At 36.2% G+C, this 19,203-nt stretch overlaps 1 protein-coding gene across 1 annotated transcript; it reads left to right on the top strand.

Moving 5' to 3' along the window:
* Window positions 1–508: 508 nt before the first annotated feature.
* Window positions 509–17,184, top strand: LOC128551994 (Na(+)/citrate cotransporter-like; the record flags this gene model as incomplete). Its single annotated transcript, XM_053532978.1, has 10 exons — window positions 509–658; window positions 1,723–1,838; window positions 2,197–2,321; window positions 6,526–6,658; window positions 12,596–12,687; window positions 13,553–13,660; window positions 14,148–14,257; window positions 14,531–14,692; window positions 15,668–15,805; window positions 17,047–17,184. Coding segments are annotated over 10 exons (1,272 nt in total), but the record flags the coding sequence as incomplete, so codon positions are not given.
* Window positions 17,185–19,203: the final 2,019 nt, after the last annotated feature.

The raw sequence follows: 19,203 nt of genomic DNA on the forward strand, positions 1-19,203 counted from the left end.
ATTCGTCGTCGGTCAACAGGTTATGTATGACCAGGCTACAGTTTGGTTACTGATTGATAGTCCTCAAATTTCATTGTGGGCAGGTCAAGAAACATTTCTTTCGGGTTATTATGCAGACGATTTGAAACAATTTAGCCGTCACGGAAACGTTTTAGAAATTTTGGAGAAAGACAGATAAATTGAACCTCACGGAAATAGTTTTGGCTACAGGCCATCGAGCCATTCAATAAGTGCAATGGTCTTGACTTCGTTTAAGTTTAACGACGGTCAGTAATATCATTAGGCCGCAATATTTATCCAGTGCAGACCGCTAGAATATCTACTAATCATTCATGATAACATGTTTACATAAACAAAATACCAAGACAGAGTGCTTTTAGGTGATAATTGATTTTGTTTTTGCACCATTTCCTTACTTGGTGTTTCTATATCTTACAAACTGTTCATCTATATCAATGTGTTATTGTTAGCTGTTTAAATTCTAAATTGCATTTTTTTCTTTTGCAAGGAATCAAAATGTGCCTACGTAATTACTGTCATGGCAATACTCTGGCTCACAGAGGCTATTCCAATCCCAGTTACAGCCCTGATCCCTATCTTTCTGTTTCCGCTGTTGGGAGTGGTGGCCGCCGCAGATGTTAGTAACTCATATATAAAGGTAAGATGTTGATTTAAACTTCTACAATGCTATATATAAGATATTTGTAAATAAGAAAAAAAAACAAAACACACGCAACTTTTAAAAATACAATTCTTCGAAATATGAACAATTTTTAACCATATCATGTTAAGTCATACGAGAGTGTAGCTCATTAAGAATATATCAGATACCTTAGTATGGAACACCGCCGCTGTCTTTTGTCGGGGCATTTTATCATATTAACAGTGTCTTATTTTATTAAGAGACTATGCTATCATGTCAAGGTATGGTAATGACTTGCCAAAACTGTCATATTACGTTAAATAGAAATGTTATTTTCTAATGGTGTGGTCTTTAAAAATTAACATCACGCTCTGACATGATGACAAGGAATGTCCAAATATAAGACAGCTGTGGTGTTCCATACTTAAGGCTTTACATTACTCGATATGTGTTATATCAAAGCAAGTAAATAAAGACTGAAGACATGGTCTTAGATTAATTCTAACATGGCTCGATTCGATTTCCAGTTAAACAAAGAAGAAAATCAAGCTCTGTATCCTGCGATAAACAACGGTTGACGCGCTGACCGGTAAGAGAGCATAATGACGTCAATTATGACGTCATATTACCGCCTGACGTCCGATACATTACTCATCGCGTAAATGAAGTCCAGCATAATATTTATTAAACTATATCAATGAGCATGGCAGAATAAAAACAATCAAGGCCTTCTGATTTATCGTCTAATTAACCACGGTTCATCGTTCAGATGCTTCAGTATTTTACCACTCGGGCTAATGCCCTCGTGGTTCAATTCCTACGCATCTGAACTCTGAACCGTGGTAAATCAGACGATAAACCACTCGAAGGCTTTACAGAAAAAGTGCGGTATTGAAATACACACACTGTTGGGCACACAACACCAAGCCCCTTTGTTTAACCTTCTAATTAATAGAAACACTATTCATATACAGAACTCATTCACGATACCAGTTCAAAATACGAAACAAACATGATATTTCTTTTGATGTAAATGTCTCTAGAAAATAATTATGGTAATATTGGCATTGATATTGCAGGATACAACTATGTTGTTCCTAGGGGGACTCATTGTTGCCGTAGCATTAGAAGAAAGTCGTCTGCATATAAGAATATCTCTGTGTGTAATGATGATAGTTGGTGCTCAACCAATATTGTATGTATATACACTTGTACAATGTCATATATCATATCAGTCGATAACTGTATCTCAACAGGACCAAGATGTACACTTTGTACTTAGTTCGCTGTTCTGTTAGATATTTCATTGAATTTTGTCAGTATGTCTTAGACTTCGTTTGGAACCACAACTAATATTTATTTCTGTTCTGTTGGTTCTCATTTCTTTAACCTTTAATTTTACAGTCTTTGGAATTTCATGAAAACAACATATGAAAACACAAGACTTTTTAGTATGTTTCTTTGAATAATTGAACTAAATAAGGAATATGATTAAACAATCAAGTATTCAAAATGACAATTCTGTAGAGATTATTGTTCAATTATGATTTCAGTTTAATGGCGGGACTTATGGCAACCACGTGGTTCCTGTCCATGTGGATAAGTAACACAGCAGCGACATCTATGATGATTCCAATTATTGAAGCTGTATTGCAGAACATGGAAGATGTTCGGAAAAGTGTTGTAGGTACTGTGAATGTACTAATTATTTTGCTTCAAGGTACATACTAAAGTATCTAATCAACAAATAGCGCAATTCACTTCCTACTTTTCATCCAGGAACTTACCTTTATTTGATATCTTACATTTACTGTACACCAAAAAGAGTGCTTAAAGATGTAACAGTATGTATGAGGTCATATATCTCTAAACAACTGACGTAAAGGCGTATATACTTCACACAAGTCTTTGACGTCATCAATTGCATGCCCAAAATCCTTTAAATGTTGGGAGAGTAATGAAGCTAAATTCCTAGTTTGAAGTAAAAAATATGAAGTAATGTATTTCAGGCGAGCTTATAGTAGAAAATGAGGGATACGAGGCCACTTCGTATGCAGCTTCTAACGATATGCACACAACATATGGTAGCAGCGAAACTGATTTCGCAAGTGATATGCATTTAAAGGAGACCCTAGTTACACTCGATCCATGCCCCAATAGTGATATAAATGAATTAAATGGCATTGTAGAGAGCAGTATAGGTTGCGATTTAATGGATCCAAAGAGGTATGTTCTTTATTTTATGGTTTAACTAGAAAGGTAATTCAAATAAAAACATAGTTGGAAAAATTTATCAAATATCAGTACATAGCTTTTTGAAATTACCATCACAATCTGTGAGAACGATTAATTTCGCAATTTTTACTTCCTATTTAAATTGACATATCAGAATATAACATATCATTTTCCGTGAAAATAAAAGCCCCTTAAACGTATCACAAATCATAGTTTTTTTTAAAAATTTGTACAGGCTTAATATTTAAAAACAACTCTACATATTAAAAAACTGTTTTAGCCTGTTCATAACTCCGCAATGCACTGTTTCCGAACAGTTCTGTATGAAAGACTCACTGATTTTAGAACGTTCAACCCAGTGAAAGCATTTTTGTCAAGAAACATCATACAGTGAGTGCATTGCTTTAAGCCGGTGTAACGTTGTAAACTGACCCCCATAAAATAATGACCCCCGGTCATTATTTTATATAGAATAATGATCCATTTTCTATAAAATACTGACACCCCTTATGAAATAATGACCCCCTCCGACTTTATCTATAAAATATTGACCCCCACCTAACCTATTACTAACATACTCTACATCAATTCAAGTAACTGTCGTGTTTTTATTGCTTATATTTGTTATTGTTGTTGTTTCTGCTGATTTTTCTAGTATACATGCCACCTTTATGCTATATAAACCTTGTAAGTAACCGTCCTTATATAAATATCTTTACTAGTAATTGTTTCTTGTCTCCTTAATGCTTACCATGTAAATATAATTGCACATTTTAATGGAAACATGCGTGAAAATCCGAAATAATTGCAAACTCATTTTGAAGGTATGCTTTTATGTATAGTTGGACGTTGTCAAAAAACTTTACCCACACTATATGCTGCACTAAACCCAACATATATGCTGCACCCCATTCATACTCCACTCCGCCAGTAAGCTCTGCTGTACAAACAACCTATGTTGTACCCCATCCACAAGCTATGCTGTACCGTGCCGGTAAGCTCTGCTGTACACACAACCTTTGCTGTACCCCACGTATAAGCTATACTGTACGCCGCCACCTACGTAATATGCTGTACCCAACGTACAAGCTATGCAGCATCCCGTCAAAAAGCACTGCTGTACACACAATCTATGCTGTACCCACCCACAAGCAAGCTATGCTGAACGCCACCTGTGCACGCTGTACAAAACCTACAAGCTATGCTGTACATCACCAACACGATATGCTGTAGCCTGGTCTCTTTTGAAAGATTTACTAAATATACAGTGAAAGGATGATAAAGACAACATGTGAGCAGAGACCACCTATGAGCGAAACAGCATATGAACATAAACCAAATGTGAGCAGAGACAGCATATTACCAGAGACCAACTATGAGAAGAGACATCATATGACCAAAACCAACAGTGAGCAGAGACAGCATATAACCAGAGACCAAATGTGAGCAGACAGAGCATATAACCAAAGACCAATGAGATGAGACCGCATATGACCAAAGCCCAACTATGAGAAGAGACATCATATACCAGAGACCAAATGCGAGCAGAGACAGCATATAACCAGAGACCAAATGTGAGCAGAGACACCATATGACCAGAGACCAACTATGAGCAGAGACAGCATATGATCAGAGACCAACTGTCAGCAGAGACAGCATATGACCAGAGACCAACTGTGAGAAGAGACAGCATATGACAAGAGACAAAATCCGAGCTGAGACAACATGTGACCAGAGACAGACTATGAGCAGAGACAGCATATGACAAGAGACAAAATCCGAGCTGAGACAACATATAACCAGAGACCAAATGTGAGCAGACAGAGCATATAACCAAAGACCAAATGTGAGCAGACAGAGCATATAACAAAAGACCAATGAGATGAGACAGCATATGACCAAAGACCAACTATGAGAAGAGACATCATATACCAGAGACCAAATGCGAGCAGAGACAGCATATGACATTAGACCAACTGTGGGCAGAGACACCATATGACCAGAGAACAACTGTGAGCAGAGAAGCATATGACCAGAGACCAAATGTGAGCAGAGACAACATCTGACCAGAGACTAAATGCGAGCAGAGATAAAAAAAACATGACCGAAACCAAATGTGCGCTGAGACAGCATATCACCAGAGATTAGCTGTGAGCTGAGACAGCATATGACCGGAGACCAACTGTAAGCAGAGGCAAGATATGACCAGAGACCAACTGCGAGCAAGGACAGCATATGACCAGACACCAACTATGAGCAGAGACAGCATATCATCAGAGACCAACTGTCAGCAGAGACAGCATATGACCAGAGACCAACTGTGAGAAGAGAAAGCATATGACAAGAGACAAAATCCGAGCTGAGACAACATGTGACCAGAGACAGACTGTGAGCAGAGACAGCATATGACCAGAGCAGCTGTTAGCAGAGAAGGCATATGACCAGAGACCACCTGTGAACAGAGACATCATATGACCAGAGACCAACTATCAGATAAGTCAGAATATGACCAGAGACTAACTGTGAGCAGAAACATCGTATGACCAGGGACCAACTATCAGATAAGTCAGAATATGACCAGAGACCAACTGTGAGCAGAAACATCGTATGACCAGTGTCCCAACTCTGAGAAGAGACAGCATATGACCAGCGAACAACTATACGCAAAAACAGTATGTGACCAGAGACCAACTTTGAGGAGATGCAACATATGACCAGAGACCAATTATAAGCAGAAACAGTATATGATCAGAGACCAACTAAGAGAAGAGATAGCGATGACCAGAAACCAACTGTGATGAGAAACAGTGTATGACCAGAGACCAACTTTGAGGAGTGGCAACATATGACCAGAGACCAACTATAAGCAGAAGCAGTATATGACCAGAGACCAACTATAAGCAGAAACAGTATATGAACAGAGACGTACTGTGAGCAGAGACAGCATATAACTAGTGACAAACTATGAGAAGAGACAGCATATGACCAGAGACCAACTGTGAGCAGAGTCAACATATGACCAGAGACCCACTGTGAGCAGGTACATATAAGAAAAAAGTAACAAAGGGCGATAACTCCCGAACTGGTTGAGCAAATCCAATTTTTTTTCTTCCTGCATAACTAGGCATCGGTAGTAGTAATCCCTAAAAGTTTGAACCAATTCCGTCTAATATTGAATGAGGAGTTGCGGTCACAAAAAATGTTGCACGGACGCAGGCACGGACGGGTGCCATTACCATATTCTCCTCCGATGCCTATCGGCGGGGGATAATTATGTTGTAAGTATAGCTTAGATGGGTTAGGGTTTGGGTTTGCGTTAGGGGGTCGTTATTCTATAGGGGGTCGCAATTCTATGTGAGGGTTATTTTTCTACGTGTGGGGAGTCATAATATTATGACCCCCGGTCATAATACTATGACCGGGGAGTCACTATTCTATATAAGATAATGACCGAGGGGTCATGTTTCTATGGGGTTCAGTTTACAACGTTACACCAGCAGACTCCAGACAGTGAATGAATCATATTAAGTCCGTTTTGAACTGTGAATGCATTGTATTAAAACTTGTATAATTACTTTTCAGCCAGTTCTATACAGTGACTGAAGAAGATAAAGGAACAGATGAAAGCGAACTAGGGCAAGTGCCAGTGTCTAAACGCGGAGAACTCCGTCGTGTTGCGAAGGCATTTGCTCTGAGTGTTGCGTACGGAGCAAACATTGGAGGGATTGCAACACTGACCGGCACCCCACCAAACTTGGTACTTAAACAGGAAGCCGATAAGTATGCAACTTTATTAGTAAACTGGCAGGATGAAAGATATGTGCGTGAACATTGTAACTCATTTTACAAGCTATAATGGCCATAAATGTTTTGATGAAGAAGTGCATTTGCTTGAATAATCCAATTTGCGCAATATTTCCCATTAAATGGTATCATGTTTAACATATAATAAGACATTTCCTTGGAAACGTTCACGCAAACATATTGATTATAATAAACTGTTTTGCAAGTCTGTTGTATTATAGGACAAAAGGGTATGTGTAGATGGCATTTAACCAGTATTCAGATATGCAGCTGAAACTCATTTGTGCTCAAATTTAATTTCTTAATCAAAATACGACATTTATTACTATATTATAATCCACCGACAATTTTTGACAGTGACGTCATTTTGTCAACAAACTATAAATAACCACGGTATAGGTTATAACACACTAAATAGCCGCCACTATATATTCTATAAAAATGACAAGTTTTCACAATGCTGCAATACACACCTAGACCCATTTTAAATTTCCTTAACTTACATTTTCTTGTAAAGCAACATTTATACTGTAAAAATATCAAAAGAAAAGTAGGGTCATGTTTGATGCAAGAAAAATATTTCTGGTCAAACGGACACACCGTAATTTTTACACTGAAATGACAATCACAATTTAGGGTAGGGGTGTATGAATAAATTTCACATGTTAAATCAGTTTGGAGTCTTTTTTCAACATGCAAATGCTACCAGTATGTCAAGTATAGGCATGCAATATGATTTCAACCAATATATAGCAATGATTTCAAGCTAAAATCCTTCTTACAGCAAAAAAAACAAAACAAACTGAGAACTATTTGAATCCGCCATTTTTTCATAGGTGCTCAGGCTATTTAGTGTCTGTATGCCTATACCCACAAACGGATGTAGAAATATGTCCTTATCATATGGGAAACTCTTAGTAAGGTATGGTTATTTTTTTTTTAATTATAAGTATTTTATTTTATTATGAAGTATACAAAATGTTAATGCAACATATGCCTGTCTCACCGTCAGTCCATTCTGTTTTAGAATAGATATTGTTTTCTCGTTATTCTCCAAAGGCTCGTTACAGTTAAAAACGTATTCATAGCCATTTTAGCCATTTTATGTGGAGTGAACGTTTTCTACACAATTTATTCTGTACGCTTAATTCGTGAAGCACTAGAAAATCAAGATAACTATATAGTTGAGTAAGAAAATAGCGTGCGGGAAAAAAGTTCCGCCGACCAGATTCAAACTCGGTATCTTTTGGTTACTACGACAGCGCCGTTATCATCTGGGCTACATATCCATGCAGGCTATAGATAAAGAAACATAATGATAATCCAATACAATATAAGGTAAATATTGGAAAGTAAACACAATATGACGTCACTGTCAGGTATTCCTGGTCGGATACTAAGACCAGATATTACATTAAATCTGTAGTAAAATATGTTCTAGTGTTTTTTTATGGTGGCTGATTTCTGTCATTTCGTGTGTTCGTGTCGGCGAGGCGAAATGTCGAAGTAACGAAAACACGAAAGGTCGAAATAATGCATATTTGTTCGTGTCGGCGGGTCGAAATGTCGAAGACACGAAAACACGAAAGGTCGAAAACTGCTTGACTTGTCGTGTGTTCGCCTTTCGACATTCGAGGCGAACTTACACGAAGTAACGAAACATTGAAGGCGAAATAACGAAATTTCAGAGGCGAACACACGAACTTTTGTATTAATCACTTTTCGTGTCGGCGGGTATCAAAACTTCCTGTTGTCGCCCTTCTTAATTTTGTCGTGTCTTCGTGTATTCACCTCGAAAGTCGAAAGGCGAACATACGTAAAATAAGCAGTTTTCGACCTTTCGTTACTTCGACCCGCCGACACGAACACACGACAAATGTGCAATTTCGTCCTTTCGTGTATTCGCATTCCGGTAGGCATGCGCATAACAATTACACATATGCTGCTGAAATGAATATGCTATCTAAAAAATGTGTTTTACCATTTATAAATAATATTTGTTCTAAAACGAAAGATAATGATTTATATTCCATAAAAGATGTCATTGTGTAGATATTTTATCACTAGTAGCTTCTGTCAGTCTTACGTGGCATATCATTACGCCGACCTGAACTTTGAATGCTATCTAGATAATGTGTTTTACCATTTATACAAACTTTTTTCTCAATTTATGATAGAAAAGGTTTCATATGCAATAAAACATGTCACTCTTCGAGTATTTCAGTTCTGGTATAAAATTCATATATACATTACGCCCCATTTTGCGCCATTATTATAGTGTATTAAGGCAGACCCTACACGAAACATTTGTCGTGTGTTCGTGTCGGCGGGTCGAAGTAACGAAAGGTCGAAAACAGCTCAATTTACTTTGTGTATTCGCCTCGGAACGCGAAAAGCGAACACACGAAGTAACGGAACATTGAAGGCCAAATAACGAAGTTTTAATACTCGCCGATACGAAAAGTGATTAATACAAAAGTGCGTGTGTTCGCCTCTAAAATTTCGTTATTTCGCCTTCAATGTTTCGTTACTTCGTGTATTCGCCTCGAAAGTCGGAAGGCGAACACACGACAAATAAGCATTATTTCGACCTTTCGTATTTTCCTTAATTCGACATTTCGCTTCGCCGACACGAACACACGAAATGGCAGAAATCAGCCACCATAGTTTTTTGATATACGTCCGGTACATAAAATGTCCATGTACTTTGCAAAAACGTTAAAGCGCCATTTGTTATTTTGTCGATACCTTACAAAAATTAAAAAAAAAACAAAACAGAATACCCGTAGAATATTATGTATTTGATGATATCTCAAAATTTCAACTTATGTAAAAGCAAACAATATATAACATCATATACATTTTGCTTATTTTACGACTTTAGCCTATTTTTTGAAAAGTGACAAAAAACAATAAAACATTTATAATTTACCAACTAACGATAGATTTTATGAGGGAAAAATGTCAACATAAACCAAATAACGTCGCTGGCGTACCGTATCGATGTTTATATGAGATCTAACAAAAATAAAAAAATCTGTACCTCTATATTTCTATAAATGTTACTTATAAACCGAACTTTTAATGTATGTTGTGGCTTTAAAAAATATGATGTGGTATAAAGATGAATAAAATTATGTATTTATGCGCAATTTGATAGTCAAAAATTTTACTTGATAAAAACATGTTTGTTTACTTCATTTCAAGAAGTACATTAAACATTTTTTTTAAAGAAAATAGCAAGTATTGTTCAGTATATACATATTTTATAGGTATTTTATAGGAAATATCTACATAACTAATATTACCTGGGACCTCCCTGGCCGAGTTGTTAAGGTCTGTCTTCGATACTTGTCCCTCATCGTTGTTAGATCGAAACTTTGCTCAGGGTGTAGAATTCTTTCATGTGAGGAAGACATTTAGCTGTACGGAAGGTGGGTGGGTCTGCCCTGATGCCCGTCCATGCCCCAGATAATGCTCAAAGGGGCACATTGGGTCTTCCTCCGTTCCGAAAAGTTGACTTTTAGCCACAAAAAAAAACCTACAGAAAAACTATAATTTCCTATGCATCTAATGTCCGTTAATGTTTGCAGGTTATATAAATTCTACGATGGTAAAGAGTCCGAAATATCATTTGCTAAATGGATGGGTTTCGGATTCCCTCTGTCATTATTCACTGCGTTCTTTGGATGGATGTGGCTGGTTCTCGTTTTCATACGTTGTGGGTGAGATTTAGTCTTCTTTTTTGTTTCTTTTTTATAAATAATGTATGCATTTGTAACGTTTCGGTAATTGGTGAGAAGCATTTGCATCGATAATTTACTATATAAAAGTATGAAATCAAAAGGATCTACTTGTATTAACAAAGCGTGTAGTAATATCTTATAACCTTATAACAGTTATTTAAATTAAAATATGGTTTTATATCTATGATATACGTACTCATTTTAACACTTATTTAATACAACTTCTCTTTTTAAAGGTGTCATTTTGGTTGCCTAGAGAGAACAAATGACATTGAGTGTATAATTGTGACATACTTGTTTCAAATATTAACTGAAATGTTTGGTTGCATACATTTGCTTTAGTCATATTGCTATTTCTCATTCAAACCTGAATATAATTCTACCATGAAATATACCTGGTTACATTTTACTTCCAATTGCTTACAATTGTAACATATAGATGTTACATTTATATCCGTTACATGGCGTTTGCATATATTTCAGTGCTAAACGGTAGCTACACAATATGTAAAATATTGTCACAGGATTAATGATAAAACATTCTATTATTGACTCGTGAACAGAGCCATAAATCAACCATTGGACAGTTGGATGCCACGCTTTCCAGTTGGTCTGCCTTACGAAAAGGGTGCATAACTCTATGATAGGCGCTTGTTCAAGCCCACAGTGGTTGAGCTGCTGCTTTGATACCTGTCTTCTAGCCTGTTTCTTTGGGTCTTTAATGACGTTTCTCTTGATGCACTGTCTTCTGCAAAACTATCAAGTTCAGGCGTTTTGGGTTTTAATGTTTTTTTATATATATAAATGTTCAAGCACAGTAGGAAAGAAATGTACTGTATAGATCACACAATAAAATCATTGATACAAAAAGATGTAATCTTTCAGTTTTAACTGTATTCCATAGCAAACTCGCTAACTTTTGCGTTTTTTTTATTTAATGTATGATGTGAAGTTCAGCTGGATACACGCCCCTTATATCGGCAAAATTCTGACTGGCATGCTATATCTTTTTATCACAGGTGTTGTAAGAAAACAGACGTTGAAAAGAGGAGGGCTATAAATAGTACAATACGAACCCATTTTAAACAGCTTGGCAGGCTAACGTACGTAAATTTACCCGTCAATTTCAAACGTAAAAGGCACTGACCTCCAGATTTTGGCTAATAATGATTTTTCTTTCAAAATGAAGTTTGGTCGTTTTATGGGCCATTGCGTTTCACTCAACCCGGGACATGCTGGACACGTGAGCGGCAAGATGATGATTTTCGCCGGTTTATCAATAAACGAACGCTTACGTGAGCTGCAAATAAAAAAGATAAATTTCCAATTTATTTGATTTTCTATTAAGGCCTTGTCAAAAAACGTTAGCAAAATCTTTCTTGTAGTATGTTTCTACTTTTTCTGTTATAAAACCAATTTTTCAGATGTTTAACCGATTTTATATCGCGAATATATATGATTTGCCGCACTGCCTATCTCGCTAGACCGGCGCACATCGGCGTACGCGGATAGACCCGGGAAGTGCCGGAAAACAAAACGAACGCCTAGCGTACGCCGCAAATTTGAAACGAATTGGCCCTATGAATTTTAGAATGCGCGTTAAATATAAATATTTATAATCGAGGCAACTTATCCCGAGCGGAGCGTTACAAACGCTGTTGGATTTTCATCGTAAAAATTAGTAAAAACAACTAAATCTCATATATTTCCGTAACATATAGTCTGTCACTAATTAAATTTCAAAGCATTCTTATGAAATACAGCATTAATTTCCTGATACCTAATTTTTTGTTTTCGAACGATCTGGAGGCTAGTGCCTATAGGCAAATATACATTTTTAAAGGTAAATTTCATTCTTGTTATTATTAGGTGTAATATTTTCGCCACCCTATTCAGTTTTAATTTTACCGTGCAATAACGTAACAGTTATAGTGTTCTTGTATAGAAGCTGACAAAATGAAGAAACCGAAACAATATTGTATGCTGACAAAGTGAAGAAAGTAGTTTTGTCAGCTGACAAAATGAAGAAACCAATACATTAGTATTGTGTTTGTTATATGGGCATGTATGCTCAACAGTGATACAATTTACCTTAAAAGATCGCTTGATAGGAAATGTGTTTCCATAGTTACGGATTTCTGTAACTAGCATTTTTGTACTATTTCAGGATGCGGGAAATACAGGTTTTAACTGTTTTTATTAGCCTCGTTTGTCTGTGGTTATTTAGAGCACCTCCTAATATTACTGGATGGGGAAACTCAGGCGCTTTAAAGAAAGGGTGAGTCATTTCTTATATTACCCAGAAAATATCTGCTGGAAGTATATATATATATGTGAATTTATTGATGAAATTACTGAACAGGAATACCGGAATTAACATAGAACAATTTTGAAAACAGCTGTGAATGCAGGACCAAAACGTCGCGTAACGCCTCCTTCCTCTCCCCTGCCAGCTATTAGCAAATATCATTTAGCATCTTAAAGCGATCCGGGCTGAAATAGAGAGCAAAGAAAATGTTTTGTTACAATTTTAGCATGTTTTAAAAGTGCATTTTTATCAGCATTGCTCTTTATGACCCTAAATGACTGTGAGTTAACATATATTCCACATTCTAACACGATCCGATTTGTTTTCCTAAATAAACAAAGCTGAAAGAAGCTGAAAGTGTTATAATGATATGCGATAAAATAACAGTTTGTACGCCAAAGTAAATACGTCATAGCGTCAAACGGCAAAAACAAGCAAAACTTTTGATTGATGTATTAGAATTGAACAATATATCTAAATCCGTGATCTTATCGTTGAATGAAATCTCTGTCGTTCAGATGCATATCGTTATATTCGCACTCATGACATAATTTCTATGTGTCTAAAGTCCGATAATTTTTCTGAAACATCAGTATTAGTTTACGATGTTTACACATGCAGTGTATATAATATTTACGACATTAACCACTGACCATCAGTGGAAATGTTTAAATAGTTTTACAGTAATGCAGAAAAGTCTTTTACACATGTGGCCGAGTATTCACTTGATGTTTTGCTTTCTTGTTTTACCTTTAACAAGTAAACGTTTGGGTTTGTTTTATCTTATACATGTAAACACATGTTAAAATTGTTTGATTTTTTTTTTCAGATTTGTCTCAGATTCTACACCATGTATTTTGCTCAGCGTTCTTTTATTTCTACTTCCGGCGGAAAAGCCAAAGGTTTTCTGGCTAGCAAAAGACGGTAAGTATAAAGTCTATATTATAAAATGTATAAAAAAGTAGGTCAAGATTCCAAATAAGGAAAGCCACATTCAAAGAACACGGCTGCCCATAAAGTTTCACCATATAGAATTGAAATTGAAATATCTGTTACTTTATCTTTTCACCATTATCACTCCATCAGCTGATTTTATTATACAATTATGGACTTTCTGTATGGTTTTGTTGATCGATCTGTCTGACCGAATTGTGTCATTCTTTTATGTTATCTATCTTTAAAGTCTAACTTTAAATAAACACTGCCTTCCTTCGAAACGAGGGATCGTGAGCGGGATCCTGCTCCTCCAACAAAAAATAACTAACAGTTGGATAAGAATCCCGCGTAAGGATGCTTTACACGTGTATCTTGCACTATCATTCTAACTAAAATTGCTAATAGTCTTCTGGAGGAATCACCGAAATGTGATAAAAATTGGTTTAAATACAAACAAACATACTTATTTTTACAGACAGACCATCATATGTGCCTCTGATAGACTGGAAATCGGTCAGCCAGAAGCTTCCGTGGGGTGTAATAGTTCTGCTTGGTGGTGGGTTTGCCATTGCAGATGCAAGTAAGGTAAACAAGTTCACAGAGGTCATTGTCATATATTTGTTAGTTTAGCATAAGGGATCGCAAGTATACTGATCTAACAAATTAGAAAATGTTTTTTTCTTCAGATTACCTGCTACAGTACGGAGAATCTTTTAACCCTGCATAATACTGTGTCAGAGAAATTTTCAACTATACTTTCTGAATTTGTTGATTTCGAAAAAACTAAAACTCAAACGTTAAATTAGATAAATTAATACAAGAAGGTTCAAACAAATATATTACTTAATGCATTTATAGAGTTCTGGACTGTCAAGATGGGTCGGAAATGAGCTGAAAGTCTTTGCAAGTATGGAAAGTTGGGTTATGAACATAGTGATATGTTTTATCGTCGCTGGCGCCACTGAAGTTACAAGTAACACTGCCACAGCCACACTGCTCATGCCAGTGCTCTCTGAACTGGTAATTGCTATTTTCTAGAAATTTATAAAATCATATTGGAACAGGTTGCGAAGAATAGGCATTCAAACTTGGACTCAAACCCGGGGCCTTGGAATACCGTTTTTATATCCTTCCAGTTGAGCTAAATTCTATAACACGACAAATTACAGTCGTTCTCGAATTCCTAAGGAACTTTGAGAATAAGTTATACGTCATGATCTTGTAACATATGCAGTCACGTTCTTAGGTTCGGTAAGCAACCCGACATTGACTTAAAGCCGATGCCTCGAAATACCGCACAGATGACCTACCAGGTTTTCTGCATTCCCACACTTTATGCCGATGTCCTATGATGTGATAAATAATTTTAAAATTATCGTAGGTGTTTTCCTTAAAGAATTACACATTCATATGATACAACGGGATGTTTTATGTACTTCAAAACATGCCCTGATTCTATGTATTACCTTCGTTGTCATTTTTACAGTCTGTGTTATTCCTAACTAAGTTTCACCATCAGACTAAAGAAAACGCAAATAATTGTGTAGGCATATCAGTAGTCATAGAAATTAAAGCAGACATTTATATAATTCAGTCATCATTCTCTTATTAAATCTTACTTACCCTCATAACAATTCGAACCGAGGTGAATGTCTTTAATGAGACATTACTATGTTTTGACTGTGCTCCATTTTGCTGTTACATGACAAAAAATCAAGAGGGCAGTCAGGTTTGATCGCTGTGTTTTACTGAACACTTAGACTGTCACTAAGCATTAATGCTTTCATAGTAACATCACATGTTTATTATTATTACATTCTTAGAGTTTCTAGCATTTTGTAACTTAGACTCTGATTTGTATGCATGATAGTTTGTGTCCGTGTGACGACCCGAGGATATTTATTTGTCATTTCATGCTGAGTATATCATATAAGCACAGTTGCATTAAACATGTACAATTTATTTCTTCAATATGTGAAAGGTCTTTCACTTCAGGCAATTCAAACGAGCATTCATCCATTGTACTTGATGATGTCAGCCACCGTTGCGGGTTCCTTTGCGTTCATGTTACCGGTTGCAACACCACCTAACGCCATCGTTTTCTCTTCAGGGTACCTCACTATACCAGATATGGTAAGTAAATATCCAGAATATTGTTATTGCTGTAAAAAGATAAACCAGTTTATTTTTGCTTTGTCGGCATATTACTGAGTAATATAGAGACCTGTAATGATACAATGTTCTTCGCGATATTATGTCAGACACAGTTGACTATCTAGGTATAATCAACCAACCCCTGGGGCTAGGGGTCGTGAGGGATATTACAAATTCCATATCCTCTCATGAACAGACTCGGTCAAACTGAGGTTGCTATGATGTTGCTTGGATGCGTTCTAATTCTACCACGGGATCTCTTCACAGATTTTATTAGCTATCATAACAATAGACTTTAAGTGCCATGTGGCAGATTCAAGGGAACCAAAGAACTTGTTATAAAACATTGTTCCTTTACTGTAAATTAAGTTACTGGAATAAATTAGACGCTTACTATTGCTTATTTTAGTCATTTAGAAAGGTCCTTGTAAGTTTGCACGAGATGTTTAAATGAGCATCATTACGTGCGAAAACAATCTAAATCCCCGTGCAGGTAAAATTAGTGGCGTCGTATAAAATGTATACTGTTAGAGAGAAAAAAGATCTATGGTGAATATTACAAAATATTGCATCTGGTGTTCAATAGTGAAAGCTAATTCAATCTGACACTGAAACGAACACATCTCATATTTGTGCTATCTCTCTTATAGAAATGTACGTATATATATTAGCACATGATTTCTACAGCGTTTATCCCGTCATCTACAATTATCACTTTGTTTCCGTCATTGTTGTTACATCGACCTTTGGTTGTGACTAGATAATGTCAAAAACCCTTTACATAAGTTTTACGTAGATCAGCATCATTTGTGTTACCTTTTATGTTTGTTACTACATGTACATGAGGGAAAGGTGGCGGTGTAAAGACGGGCATGTTCCTAGCTGTATGTCCATCAATGATAATGTTGCAATAAGGCGGCCTTAAACGTATTTTGGCACCTATAGTTATTATATCTACTAAAGACGTAAATATGTATTGTAGATTTATTGTCAGTAATGTTCACCATACAGTATTTCCTAAAACAGCAAGTCGATCAAGCAATGAAATAAATCTTTATCGCACACATTACAGACAAAATCATTAGTCATAGTGTTTTAACAGCTTGACATTTCTTATAATTGTGTCTTTATTGATATCATACAAGTATTCTGTCATTTAACAGGCACCTTTTGGCGCTTAGATAATGTCTTATATTTAAATGTTCTATTGCTTACTACAGGCACTGGCTGGGCTTCCAATGAACATTATTGCTGTACTGTGTCTCACATTGGGAATTAATACGTGGGGATCCTCAATGTTCCAGCTGGATACCTTTCCAGAGACGTTCAACATGAATATTACAATGACTAACAAGTAGAACATGCTCTCTCCTAGAAAATATGAAAATGCACCGCACTCCATTGAGCAAACAAAATGTGGCACATATATAACAGGGTATCTTATTTATGAATAAGCTACAGTTACAATGTTTAAGTGTTTACGTGGACACCTCCCCTTTTAAACACTCATAATATACTCATATCTCATGTAAATACTCAAATACGCCTTCAGAATTCCTGCTTTTCGTCCATAAACAGGCTCATTCAAATCCAAGCCTGCAACTGTTTCGTTTTTGTCATGTTGGGCGACTTTTTCTATCTTACGCAGTTTATTTTTGTGTAACAGCATTTAGACAAATTTCAGAGAGAAAATTTATGTCGATTGTAATACTGATGCCTTTAGATATCGACCCTGTGACTTTTAAAACACATGATTTTGATCAAACCAATATGTTTATCTCCAAATGGTAAAAAATCGAGATGTCACTTTATTATCGAAGTTTTGGTAAATAAGTTCACAGAAAGAACTGCATCAGTGATACAAACTAAATTAATCAGAAGAAGCATAGTTGCTGTATGTCTCGGTTAACACACTTGCGTATCATGCGTATCATGTTTGCCCATTTTTAATTGTGGTCTCCCTTCGACCAAAATCTTAAAAATAGATGCATTATTTATATCTGACATGTATCACATAAATGCCTACCTGAGGAAAACCTTGTCATTAATTGCCATCCAATTTTTATAAAAATATCGAAATTGAAAAGTATTCTGTTAATTTAAAGGACAAATTAACTTCTCAGCTTTTTGTTTTTGTCATGTTGAAAATTTATTATCATATGTCTATATTATTTGTTTTGACACCAAATGTTGTACTCAAAGAGATAGCATTCACTAGATAGGATTTAGCAGAACTTTATAATTATTGGAAAAAGGTATAATAACAAGAGGACCATGAAGGCCCACCTGACCTATTGACATAAAGATCATAAAGATTAACATTCTGACTAAGTTTCATGAAGATACAGTCATAAATGTGGTCTCTAGAGTGTTATCAAGCTTTTCCTTTGATTTGACCTAGTGACCTAGTTTTTCACCCCACCTGACCCAGATTTGAATTTGACCTAAAGATTATAAAGATTAACATTCTGACCAAGTTTCATTAAGATATGGTCATAAATGTGGCATCTGGAGTGTTAACAATCTTTTCCTTTGATTTGACCTGGTGACCTAGTTCCTACATAACTCAGATTAAAACTGGATCTTAAGGTTATCAAGATTAACATTCTGACGAACTTTCATGAAGATTGGGCAAAGATTGTGACCTCTAGAGTGTTAACAACCTTTTCCTTTGATTTGACCTGGTGACCTTGTTTGATCCCAGGTGACCCAATAGTGAACTCGTCCAAGATTTTATTAAAGGTAACATTCTGACCAAGTTTCAAGAAGATTGGGCCAAAATTGTGATCTCTAGAGTGTTAACAAGCTTTTCCTTTGATTTGACCTGGTGACCTAGTTTTTGACCCCAGATTACTTAATATCGAACTCTTCTAAGATTCGATTGAGGGTAACATTCTGACCAAGTTTCATTAAGATTGGGCAAAATTGTGACCTCTAGAGTGTTAACAAGCTTTCCCTTTGATTTGACCTGGTGACTTAAACAGAGATGACCCAATATCGAACTCGTCCAAGATTTTATTGAGAGTAACATTCTGACCAAGTTTCATTAAGATTAGGCCAAAATTGTGACCTCTAGAGTGTTAACAGTCAAATTGTTGACGACGATGACGCCGACGCAGACGCCGACGACGGACGGACGACGGACGACGACGGACACAGAGCGATCACAAAAGCTCACCTTTGAGCACTTCGTTTTTTGTGCTCAGGTGAGCTTAAAATCATTGTGAAAGGAAACAGTAACATTATGAATTTATTTTTAATGGTTTATATGTCATCAGTTATATTCTAAAATCCATGGTAACAAACGTATAGAATTATATCTCAATGTTTCGAAAACTAATTACCTGAATTATGGAGGCGGACACAAATACTTCTTG

The sequence above is a fragment of the Mercenaria mercenaria genome, unplaced genomic scaffold, assembly GCF_021730395.1.
Source record: "Mercenaria mercenaria strain notata unplaced genomic scaffold, MADL_Memer_1 contig_1921, whole genome shotgun sequence".
NCBI classification, from domain to species: Eukaryota; Metazoa; Mollusca; class Bivalvia; order Venerida; family Veneridae; genus Mercenaria; species Mercenaria mercenaria.